The sequence below is a fragment of the Belonocnema kinseyi genome, chromosome 4 (assembly GCF_010883055.1).
Source record: "Belonocnema kinseyi isolate 2016_QV_RU_SX_M_011 chromosome 4, B_treatae_v1, whole genome shotgun sequence".
NCBI lineage: Eukaryota > Metazoa > Arthropoda > Insecta > Hymenoptera > Cynipidae > Belonocnema > Belonocnema kinseyi.
In genome coordinates, this window is record NC_046660.1 from 57,347,686 (window position 1) to 57,361,263 (window position 13,578).

Below are 13,578 nucleotides of genomic sequence, written 5' to 3' on the forward strand. Positions count from 1 at the left end.
CAACCGAGTATATAAGAGACCGCTCTCTTTCAAATTTGCTACGGGACTGTTAAGTAAAAGACAAGATAATGTAGGGGTCGACTTGCGACTGCGTCGTATCCGCCAGTCGTTAAAAAATCGTCCTGTTTAAGATTCTTAGAAAACCCATAAATACACACACACACACACACACATATATATATATATATATATTGAAAGTCAAGAAAATTTCAATTCCAAATGTGCAGAATTGGAGAAATATAAAATGTAGATCCAGAAAAAGAATAGAAAAAAAGACCAAAAAGACTCATTTTCAAGAAATATTCATATCCGAATCACAGCCAAAAACAGGTATTTTCGATAAAACAGTTGAATTTTCAACATTATAGATAGACTTTCACTTGAGAAGAAAATGTCAAGCAACTAAGACAGATCAGTTTTCAATCATACATTTGTACCCCCAATTAAAAAAAAAATTGAATTTTCCACCGAACAAAAAGAATTTTTAAACGAGAAGGATGAATTTTGACAGAATTGTCGAATTTTGAAGAAAATGATTCAGTTTTGAGCCAGGTAGTATAATTTTTGACAAAAAAAAGAACCATTAACAACAAATTTCATTGTAGGCGTCGCGACCAGAAAGAAAAAGTATGCACACATATTCATATACACACATACATATAATTCAATTATATTTGGTTTGAAATTGAACTATTTTTTATTAAATATTTAATTTATTTAAAAAAATTCAATTTCATTGAAAAAATTAACTGTTTTCTTGAAAATGCGTTTTTTAAAATATTAAGAATTTCAATTTTTGGTTGAAAAATCGTATTTGTTGGTTCAAGTCTGATCGTTTTGTAGTGAAAAATAAAAATATTTTATTGAAAAATGCACTTTTTTTATTCTTTTTTTTTTATTTGAAAATTATTGTGTTTTTTGAACTGAAAATGAAATCATTCTATTTTTAATTGAAAAATTCACTAGTTTGTTGAAAGTTTATATTTTGGATTAAAAATTAATCTGTTTAACTGAAGATTAAATTATCTCATTTTTTGTCGAAAATTGATTTTTTTTAGTGGAAAACTTAATTATACGATAGAAAAATTAATTTTTTGTTTTAATTTGAAAATTAATTTTCTTTTGATAAAGCTGTCTTTTTTGGTAGAAAATTAATATTCTTGGTCAAGAATTAAACTGCGCTTGGTAAAAAAATTTTTCTATTTATTTAAAAATTCGTATTTTTTTCAAACAAATCTGTTCGATTTTCAAACAAAAAATACAATTTTTTTAACTAACTAGTTAATTTTGTTACCAATTGTAGTTTAATTCTTGACCAAGAAGATTCATTTTCTACTAAAACAGATGAGTTTTCCACGAAAACGATCATTTTTAGTTGAAAACTGATATTTTTTAGTGTTAAATTAAACTATTTGATTAAAAATCGATTTATTTAATTGAAAAGTCATATTTTCTGGTAGAAAATTAGGGTCTTGGTTGAAAATTTAACTAATTTATTGAAAATTGAATTTAGCTTACAAAGCTACTTAATTTATGTTGAAAATTCATCTCTTTGGTTGAAAAATTAATTATTTTTTTGAAAATTGTTCTGCTCTACGATGCGAAATTAATTTTTTCAACTAAAAATTCAACTATTCGATTTTTGCTAGAAAATTGATATTTTTTAGTTGAAAATTCATGAATTTTTCTGAAAATTAATCTTTTTAATTTGAAACTAAACTATTCTGGATTGAAAGAAATTGTTAATGAAAATACGTCTTTTTGGTTGAAAATTTATATTTTTTTCATGAGGAAGTTGTCTCTTTTGTTAGAAAATTAATCTTCTTGGCTGATAATTCACATTTTTTGTACAAAATTAAACTATTTTTGGATTTGGAAGAAAGCGACTGAATTTTCGAGGGTAAATACGAGTTAGATGTTTCTTTTTTATTGACACTTCTTTTTTTAATTTTTAAAAATCATGCAGATATGATTATTTATGTAAATATAACTAAGGCAAAAATAAACTTTACTCTTATTAATTTCGCAGAGAAATTGATTATAATTAAAATTTTTATTTTTATTTTTAGAGTAATGTTGATAAAATAGGGTTTTAAAATTTCCATTTTTCTGGCATAAAAAAAAAGAACTTATTTAAGAAAAATTCAACTTTTTTCTGAAGACTATATAATTTATGTTGAAAATTCTATTTTTTTCGGTTCAAAATTAAGACTTAACTAAAAATATAAATATTCGATTTTTTTAAATTCAAAAATGATCTCTTTTAGTGGAAAATTCAACAAAAATTCGACTAGTGGAATTTTTAGTTAGAAATCTTAATTTTGAACCAAAATTGAACAATTCATTACTTCTTTTTTTGGATAAAAATTTATATTTTTGGTGGAACAATTGCCTTTTTTGATAAAAAATTTTGTCTTCAAGGTTGAAAGTTTACTTTTCTGGTAGAAAATTTAACGATACTACTTCATCAAATATGAAATTTCTTATTGCATATTCAATAAGAATATGAAATAAGTTTGCATATTTGTTTGAAAAATTAATTATTTTGTTGAGTATTCTTTTTTCTCTTTTTTCCTTTTGTGAAAAAATTATATTTTTTAGTGGAAAATTCACCTTTTTAGTAGAAAATTTAATCTTTTCGGTTAAAAATTAAACTAAAATTAATTAAAGAATTAAGTATTTTGTTAAAAATTGATTTTTTTGTTGAAAATTCATCATTTCAGTTCAAAATTCATCTCTTTGGTTCAAAAACTAAGACTTTTTTGTTTAAAAATTAATTTTTAAACTGAAAATTTTATGACTTTTTTTTTTGAAAATTAAACTATAATTGATTGAAAAGTTTAAAATTGTTTTGAAAAATTAAGAAAAATGGATGTTTATTTTTTATGGGCGCTTTTTTTGTAATTTTTAAAAATCATGCAAATATGATTATTTATGTAAATATAACGAAGGCAAAAATAAACTTTACTCTTATTAATTGCGCAGAGAAATTTTTACAATTGTATTTATATTTTTAGAGTAATGTTGATCAAATAGTATTTGTTGAAAATTCTTCTTTATTGTTTAATTTAAAATTAAGATTTTCAACTAAAAATTGAATTATTCGATTTTTTAAATTAAAAAATGATCTTTTTAGTAGAAAATTAAAAAAAAATGTCCAATATTTAAATTTTTAGTTAAAAATCTTAATTTTGAACCAAAACTGAACAATTTATTACTTCTTTTTTAGATAATTTTTTTTTCATTAAAAAATTAATCTTTTCAACTGAAAATTCAACTATTTCATTTTTCGTAAAAAATGTATATTTATCAGTTGAAAATTCAAGTAATTGATTGAAAATTTATCTTTTTGGTTCAAAATTAAACTATTCTGGATTGACTCAAATATTTAATGAAAATTTGTATTTCTTGTTGAAAATTTTAATTTTTTTTATGAGAAAGCTGTCTTTTGGTAGAAAATTAATCTTCTTGGTTGATAATTTACATTTTTCCTTTTTTTTTAAAATATTAATCATTTTAATTTTTGGTTGAAAAATTCACTATTTTCTTGAAAAATCGTATTTGTTGGTTTCAATTTAATCGTTGTGAAGTGAAAAATAAAAACATTTTCTTGAAAAATTCACTTTTTCTTATTTGAAAATTATTGTGTTTTTTGAACTGAAAATGAAATTATTCTATTTTGAATTAAAAAATTCACTTTTCTGTGGAAAATTTATATTTTTGATTAAAATTAATCTTTTCAACTCAACATTAAATTATTCGATTTTTGGTTGAAAAGTGATATTTTTTAGTGGAAAAATTCACTATTTTGTTGAAAATTTATATTTTTGATTAAAAGTTAATCTGTTTAGCTGAAGATTAAATTATTTTCTTTTTTGTCGAAAATTAATCCTTTTTAGTGTAAATCCCAATTATACGATAGAAAAATACAATTTTTTATTTATTTGAAAATTAATTTTCTTTTCATAAACCTGTTTTTTTTTGTAGAAAATTATTTTGTTAAAAATTCTATTTTTTTTTTTAAATTAAGATTTTAACTAAAAATTGAAATATTTGATTTTTGAATTCAAAAATGATCTTTTTTAGTGGAAAATTCAACAAAAAGTCGAATATTGCAATTTTTAATTAAAAATTTTAATTTTGAACCAAAATTGAACAATTTATTACTTCTTTTTTGGATGAAAATTGATATTTTTTATTGGAACAATTGCCTTTTTTGGTAAAGAATTTTGTCTTCATTGTTGAAAATTTACCTTTTGGTAGAAAATTTAACCATACTACTTTATTAAATATGAAATTTGTTATTGAATATTTATAATTTTCGTTGAAATTTCATATTCTTGGTTGAAAAAAGAACTATTTTGTTAAAAAATGGTATTTTTTTGTTGAAAATTTATATTTTTTAGTCATAATTTTATTTTTTTAGTGGAAAATTAATTTTGTTTGTTGCAAATTCAACTATATTTGGTTGAAAATTGAACTACAATATTAAATATTCAATTGATTTTTTTTAAAGTCACTATTTTACTTGGAAATTTAATTCGTTGCTTAAAAAATAAATTATTTCGTTCAAAAAATTTTTTTTCTTTAAAATTAATCTTTTTAACCGAGAATTGAACTCCATTCTAGTAGAAAATTAATCTCCTTGGTTGAAAATTAAACTATAATTGATCAAAATTTTATTTATTTTATTAAAAATCAATTTTTTGTTGAACTTCAGTTGAAAATTCATCTTGTTGATTGAAAAATTCCCTATTTTGTTAAAAAATTCATCTTTTTTGGTTCAAAATTAAACTGTACCTAATTGATTTAAATATTTAATGAAAAATTGAAAATTGATTGAAAATTTATATTTTTCAGTGGAAAAGCTGTCTTTTTTGGTGAAAAATTTAACTATATTCGGTTGAAACGCTTTATTAAATATTGAGTTTCTTGTTTATTATTTAATTCAGTTAAAAATTCTTATCTTTGGTTGAAAAGTGCAAGAGTTTTCTTTTTCATTGGAAAATTAATCTTGTTTGTTCCAAATTTAACTATTTTTGGTTGAAAATTGAACTACTATATTAAATATTCAATTTTTTTTGTAAAGTAACTATTTTAATTGGAAATTTAACTTGTTGGTTAAAAAATAAATTATTCTGTTGAAAATTCTTTTTTTTTCTTATTCAAAATTAATCTTTTTAACTAAAAATTAAACTCTTGCGCTTCTGATTAAAATTTTTTTTTAGTTGAAAATTAACCTGTTTCAGTAGAAAATTAATCTCCTCGGTTTTAAATTAAACTATAATTGATTAAAAGTTAAACTATTGGTTTAAAATTTGATTTTTTTGTTGAAGATTAATAATTACAGTTGAAAATTCATATATTTGGTTTAAAATTGCACTGTTTTGTTAAAAATTCTTTCTAAAAAAATATCGCTTTAGTTTGAACTTTAAATTTTTTTAAATGAAAATTGATATTTTTTATTGTAAAATCAAAATATTTCGTTGAAATCGATTCATTTAGTTGAAAAGTCAGTTCTTCTGGTAGAAAATATAACTAATTTATTCAAAATTAAAATTTTTTCTTAAAGCTACAGATTAATTTTCTACTAAAACAGTGTAAAATTAAACTGGTTGAAAAATGATTTATTTATTTGAAAAGTCGTCTTTTCTCATAGAAAATTCAGGTCTTCTTTGAAAATTTAACAAAAATTTATTGAAAATTCAATGTTTTTCTCAAAGCTGTTGGATTTTTTTTTGCACAAACTTAAAGATTTTTAACGAAAAAAAAAGAAATATTTGATTTTTTTATTAAAAAATTGTATTTTTTAGTGGAAAATTTATCTGTTCTAGTAGGAAATAAATCTTCTTTGTCTATAATACGAAAATATACTTGATTAAAAGTATAACTATTTTGTTAAAAATTAATTTTTGTGGAGAAATTTTTAATTTAGGTTAAAAAATTTCTTTGGTTGGAAAATTTGTTTATATTTTTTAGTTGAAATTTCAAGTAATTTGTTGAAAGTATTTTGCTAAAAATTAATCTTTATAATTAAAAATTAAACTATTCTGGAAAAAAATTCAAATTTTTGGTTGGAAAGTTTTTCTTTTTAGTAGAAAATTCATTTTCTTGGTTGAAAATGAAACTATAATTGGTTACAAATTCAAATATTTAGTTAAAAATTCGTTTTTTATTTGTTTGAAAATCTTTCTGTTTAACTGAACATTTCATTCCTTTTTAAAAAATTAAATTAATATTTGTGAGTAGAAAATCAAACTATTTGGTTGAAAATTCATCTCTTTGGTTGAAAAATTAATTATTTAAAAAAAAATTGTTTCTTTTTTTATTGCAAAATTAATATTTTCAACTGAAAATTAAACTATTCCATTTTTGGTAAAAAAATTATATTTTGTACTTAAAAATTCATGTAATTTGCTAAAAATTAATAAAAATAATAAAATTTATAAAAATATTTAAATATAGAATTAAAATTCGTTTTTTTTTGTCGAATTTATATTTTTTAGTGCAAAAGTTTTCTTCTTCGGTAAAAAATTAATATTTTTGGTATCAAATTTAACTATATTTCATTGAAAAGCTTAACATTTTTATGAGAAATTAAGAAAAATAGATTTTTATTTACGCTTGTTTTGTAATTTTTGAAAATCATGCAAATATGATTATTTATGCAAATATAACTAAGGCAGATATAAACTTTACTCTAATTATTTTCAAGATAAAATGGTGATAATTAAATTTTACTTTTCTTTTTAGAGTAATGTTAATAAAATGTGTTTTAAAATTTCCATTTTTCTGGCATCAACAAAAAAAAAGATTCATCTTTTCGTTAAACTTCTTTTATAAAAATTCAACTTTTCTCTTAAGACGATATAATTTATCTTGAAAAATTATCTATTTGGTTGAAAAATTGATTATTTTGTTGAAAATTCTTCCTTTTTTTTTGTTTGGTTCAAAATGGAGATTTTAAACTAAATTTAAAATATTCGTTTTTTTTTTTAATTCAAAAATGACCTTTTTAGTGGAAAATTAAAAAAAAATGTCGAATATTTTATATTTTTAGTTGAAAATCTTAATTTAGAACCAAAACTAAACAATTTATTACTTCTTTTTTCGATGAAAATTGATATTTTTTATGGTAAAATCAAAATATTTGGTTGAAATCGGTTTATTTAGTTAAAATTTAATATTTTTAGTTCAAAATTAAACTACTCTTGATTTATTTAAATATTTAATGAAAACTCATCATTTTGATTAAAAATTAATATTCTTCTGATAAAGCTGTCTTTTTTGGCAGAAAATTAATCTTCTTGGTCAAGAATTAAACTGTTCTCGGTATACAAATTTTTAAATTTCGTATTAAAAAAAAAAAATAAATCTGTTTGATTTTCAAACAAAAAAGACAATTTTTTTCAACTAAATAGTTAAATTTGTTACCACGTAGTTTAATTCTTGACCAAGAAGATTCATTTTCTACTAAAACAGATGGATTTTCCACTAAAAAAATATAATTTTTAAACAAAAAGTAGAATATTTTAATTTTTAGTTAAAAATCCTAATTTTTAACCAAAACTGAACATTTTTTAAAATGAAAATTGATATTTTTGAGTGTAAAATTAAACTATTTAGTTGACAAACGATTTATTATGTTGAAAAGTCGTTTTTTTGATAGAAAATAAAGGTTTTTTAGTTGAAAATTCAAGTAATTACTTGAAAAATTATGTATTTCTTGTTGAAAATTAATCATTTCAGTCGAAAGTTCATATCTTTGGTTGAAAAATTCACTATCTGATTAATAATTCATCTTTTTTCAAATGAACATTAAAAAATAGTCGTTTTGGTTGCAAATTCAAATATATTTGGTTTGAAATTGAACTATTTTTTATTAAATATTCAATTTATTTAAAAAAATTCAATTTCATTGAAAAAATTAACTATTTTCTTTAAAATTCCATTTTTTTGAAGATTAATCATTTCAATTTCTGGTTGAAAAATTCACTATTTGATTAATAATTCATTTTTTTCCCAATGAAAATTAAAAAATAATCGTTTTGGTTGCAAATTCAAATATATTTGGTTTGAAATTGAACTATTTTTTATTAAATATTCAATTCATTTTAAAAATTTTCAATTTCATTGAAAAAATTCACTGCTTTCTTGAAAATTCGTTTTTTTTATATATAAATATTAACCGTTTTAATTTCTGGGTTAAAAATTCACTTTTTGGTTGAAAAATCGGAGGTATTTGTTGGTTCGAATTTGATAATTTTGTAGTGAAAAATTAAAATATTTTGTTAAAAAATGCACTGTTTTAATTATTGTTTTTTATTTGAAAATTATTGTGTTTTTTGAACTGAAAATGAAATTAATCTATTTTTAATTGAAAAGTTCATTATTTTGTGGAAAATTGATATTTTTGATTAAAAATTAATCTGTTTAACTGAACATTAAATTATTTCCTTTTTTGTTGAAAATTGATCACTTTTAGTGGAAAGCCCAATTATACCATGCAAAAATTCATTTTTTAATTTGAAAATTAATCTGTTTAACTAAATATTTCGTTACTTCTACTTTTTGTTGAAATTTGATTTTTTTTGCGGAAAATCAAATTATTTGTTTGAAAAATTCAATATTTTATTTATTATTTTTTTGTTTAGAAATTAATCTGTTCAACTGAAAATTTTATAACTTTTCTTTTTTGTTGGAAATTGATATTTTTTAGTGAAAAATTCATCTCTTTTTTTTATAAATTCATCTTTTTCTTATTTTTTTATTGAAAATGGATATTTTTTAATTGGGATACAAACTATTTGGTTGCAAAATCATATATTTGGTTTTAACTGCAAACGGATCGTTTTTATGTTGAAAATTTAAATAATTAATTGAAATTTCATGAATTTTTAAAAATATTCGTTTTTTTTAGTAGAAAATGAATCTTGTTAATTAAAAATTAAACTATACGTGATTGAAAGTTTAACTACTTTATTCAAAATTCATTTTATTTTTAAGATTCATAATTACGATTAAAAAATTTGTCTCTGATTGAGAATCCACTATTTTGTTGAAAATTCGTTTTTTTTAAAGTAATAATTTATTTAATTAAATATAAAATTATTCCATTTCTGGTTGAAAATTAATCTTCATAGTTGCAAATTTATCTTTCTGGTTTAAAAATTCAACTATATTTGTTAAAAAGTTAAAGCAATTTAAAAAAAAATTCTTTTTTAAATTTCCATTTTCCTGCCCTCAACTTCCGCATATAACTAGATTTAAAACTATATTCCCCAAATTTTCGTATATCTGAAAAAAATTTCAAACTAGATGAAATAAATTTAAAAAACCAGTTCATTTTTCCAATGCTTATATGTGCAAAAGTTTTCTTTTTTCGTAGAAAATTAAACATCTTTTTTGAAAATTTAACTGTTTGGTTACAAATTAACTATATATGTGTTTTTTGAACTGATAATGACATTATTTTATTTTTAATTAAAAAATTCACTATTTTGTGGAAAATTGATATTATTGATTAAAATTAATCTTTTTAACTGAACATTAAATTATTCTATTTTTGGTTGCAAAGTGATATTTTTTAGTGGAAAAATGCACTATTTTGTTGAAAATTTATATTTTTTGATTAAAAATTAATTTGTTTAACTGAACATTAAACTATTCCATTTTTGATTGAAAATTGAGCATTTTCAGTGGAAAAAACAATTATACGATTGAAAAATTCAATTTTTTTATTTGAAAAATAATCTGGTTAATTAAACATTTCGTTACTTCTATTTTTTGTTTAAAATTCGTATTTTTTGTTGAAAATTAATTTTTTTAAAGTGGAAAATCAAATTATTTGGTTGGAAAATTCAAAATTTTATTTAATATTACTTTTTTATTTGAAAATCAATCTGTTTATCTAAACATTTCATTCCTTTTATTTTTTGTTGGAAATTTATATTTTTTAGTGGAAAATTCATCTCTGCTATTGAGAAATTCATTATTTTATTGAAAATTGATCTTTTTTTAGTGGAAATTCAAATTATTTGATTAAAAAATTCAACTAGTTTATTAAAAATGCAATTGTTTTGTTGAAGAAATTCCTTATTTCTGTAGAAAATTCATCTTTCTTTCTTATTTTTTTATTGAAAATTTATATTTTTTAATTAGGATACAAACTATTTGACTGAAAATCCACTATTTTGTTAAAAATTCGTTTTTTCTAAATAATAATCTATTTAATTAAATAATAAATTACTCCATTTCTAGTTGAAAATTGTTATTTTTTTAGGGGAAAATCACATTATTTGATTAAAAATTTATGTGTTTTGTGAAAAAGTCGTATTTTTTAGAGAAAATTAATCTTCATAGATGCATATTTATCTTGCTGGTTTAAAAAAATTCACTTTCGTGGAAAAAATGAACTATTTTCTTGAAAATTCATTTTTTTGTTGTAAATATTGATCATTTTAATTTTTTTTTGAAAAATTCATTTTTTTTTATTTGAAAATTATTGTGTTTTTTGAACTGATAATGACATTATTCTATTTTTAATTGAAAAATTCACTATTTTGTGCCAAATTGATATTTTTGATTAAAATTAATCTTTTTAACTGAACATTAAATTATTCTATTTTTGGTTGAAAAGTGATCATTTTCAGTGGAAAAAACAATTATACGACTGAAAAATTCAATTTTTTTATTTGAAAAATAATCTGTTTAATTAAACATTTCGCTACTTCCATTTTTTGTTGAAAATTCGTATTTTTTGTTGAAAATTGATCTTTTTTTAGGGTAAATTCAAATTATTTGTTTAAAAAATTCAACCAATTTATTAAAAATGCAATTGTTTTGTTGAAGAGATTCCTTATTTCTGAAGAAAATTCATCTCTCTTTCTTATTTTTTTAAATTAAAAATTGATATTTTTTAATTGGGATACAAACTATTTGATTAAAAATCCACTATTTTGTTGAAAATTCGTTTTTTTTTAAAATGATTATTTAATAAAATATTAAATTATTCCATTTCTAGTTGAAAATTGTTATTTTTTTAGTGGAAAATCACATTATTTGATAAAAAATTTATGTGTTTTTTGAAAAAGTCGTATTTTTTAGAGAAAATTAATCCTCATAGATGCATATTTATCTTTCTGGTTTAAAAATTCAACTATATTTGTTTAAAAAACAAAGCAAAAAATACTTACGTAGGTGCAAATGATCTCTTTCGCTTTTTTCATTGAAATAATAAAAAATCTATTATATTTTTCGTTGAAAATTTATTTTCACAGTTAAAAATATGTTTTTCTCGTTGAAATTCGTAGGTGCAAGAAAGGCAGAAATAATTATAGTCTCGTTATTTTGAAGGGAAACAAATTGATTATTATTATTGTTAAGTTAGCATTGACATTAGTAGAGCAAAGTTGATAAAATAGTGTCTGAAAAGATAACAAAGATATTATCACAGAACGGAAATGAATCTGTGAAGTAAGTTCTGTCTTAAATTTTCATTTTTATGCCCTCAACTTTCGGCATTATAACTATTTCCCAAATTTTCATGATATGTCTGCAAAAAATTATTTCAAAATAAAATAAATAAATTAAATATGAAAAAAAAACGAATAAATATTGAAATAAATATGGAAAAAATCAAATATGGAAAATTTACTTCACAAAAACAATTTGGCGTACTTAAGCTCATAATTTGTTTAACATTTTCATAGGTTTTTTTTTGTTGCACATTTTGATTTTTGCGACACATTTTTCTAATGCTATTAAAACTAACAGACGCAATTTTGAGTTCGTGCATTGCGAACGATACACATCTAGAATTCCACTTATAAATCGTTGAACAAATTTCCCTGATTACCTCTACATTTTAACACACACTTATGAAAATTGTTGTATAGCTAATAAAAAAATAAAGTGCTATTCGCACAGATTGTAGAACCTAGTTTTTTTTTTTCGTTTTCTTTCTTTTTTTTTTTTCATTAAATATATGCATGCGATTATAGGAAATTGGTTTAGAAATACTTAAGAGGTTGCCATGGCGAAGATTTTTTTCTCGACAATGGCGACCGAAGGATGATGCCAGGTATATTCTTTTGTACCTGGTGGAAAATGAGGCAAGGGTCGAGTCTGACAAGCAATTACCTCAACTTTATGCTTGTGTGGAGAAATGCTGAGAAGATCTAAAGCTTCTTTAACTTCCTCGGGCCTGAGGGCGTTAGGAGCATCCTAGAAATTACAAATTTCGAACTCTTAAAACTGACAATTTTTCGATTTTTAGTAATCGAAATTGAAACACAAATTAAAGCATTCAAACTCGAACTATTTTGAATTTTAAACTTTCGAAATTGAAGCGCAAACATCAGTTTTTAATTAAAAAAATCTTATTAATTAAACAATTTAATCATTTCCGGTTAAACGAAATTAAAAATTGAAAGTTTCCGAATTCATATAAATACTAAAAATACCAAATTTGCCCCTGCAACAATTCAATAAAAATTTAAAAAATAAAAAATCTGGCAATTGAGAAAAATAATTAGAAACCAAAATTTAATATCTTCCAATTCGATAAAAATCTTAAAAATAAAAAAATGTCCCTCTTTTACTTCAAACAAAAACAAAAATTAAATTGAAAAAATTAAAAACTTCGACCCTTCAAACTCAAAAAAAATCTTTAAAAAAGTTCATTTTTCCCATTAAAAAAAAATGAAACCAAAATGTTCTCCCTCCTAACTGGAAATGCGCTTTTTCCCATTCAAAAAAAATTTTTAATCAGAATTTCCTTCCTTCCAACTCAATAAAAATGGTAAAAAAAAAATTACATTCTTCCGATTCAGAAAAAAAATTAAAACAAAAATGTCCTTCCTTCCAACTCGACAAAAATCTTGAAAACAAACAAAATGACCTATTTCCAATTCAAAAATAATCCCAAATTTCCTTCTTCCAACTCCTCAAACATTATACAAATAAGAAGGACCTCTTTCAATTCAGATTAAATTGAAAAAAAATGTCTTCTCTTTCAATTTGATAAAAATGTTTTTAAAAAATGTCCCTCTTCCAATTCAGAATTTTTTTCTTAATTTCCTCCCTTGCAACTCCATAAAACTCTTAAAAACAAAAAATGCTCCTCTTTCAATTAAAAAAAAAAATGATAACCAAAACTTCATCCCTTTCAACTTGATAAATAATCTTGAAAATAAAAAAATGTCCCTCTTTTACTTCAAAAAAAAAATAATAAAATAAAATAAATAATTTAAAAAAAAATTAAAAACGTCGATCCATCAAACTAAAAAAAAATCTTGAGAAAGGTTCCCTTTTCTCCTTCAGGAAAAATGAAAACATTTTCTCCCTTCTAACTGAAGAAAAACCTTGACAAAAACAAAAGGCGCCTTTTCCAATTCTGGAAAAATTTAAGATCAAAATTTCCTTCCTTCCAACTCAATAAAAATGGTAAAAAAAAAGTACATTCTTCCGATTCAGAAAAAAAATTAAAACAAAAATGTCCTTCCTTCCAACTCGACAAAAATCTTGAAAACAAACAAAATGACCTTTTTCCAATTCAAAAATAATCCCGAATTTCCT

General features: G+C 21.3%; 2 protein-coding genes across 3 annotated transcripts in view; one reads left to right on the forward strand and one right to left on the reverse strand.

Annotated features, from left to right (window-relative positions):
• LOC117171387 overlaps positions 1-13,578 on the forward strand; it is a 67,478-nt gene that overhangs the window by 20,052 nt on the left and 33,848 nt on the right. The gene's annotated exons all lie outside the window — the stretch shown is intronic.
• The window catches only part of LOC117171389 (ADP-ribosylation factor-like protein 3), a 16,826-nt gene continuing 14,598 nt past the window's right edge, over positions 11,351-13,578 (reverse strand). The window contains exon 4 of the mRNA XM_033358644.1: positions 11,351-12,225. Within this exon, the coding sequence (XP_033214535.1) occupies positions 12,022-12,225 (204 nt within the window). The 3' untranslated portion in view covers positions 11,351-12,021. The remainder of the gene's footprint in view (positions 12,226-13,578) is intronic.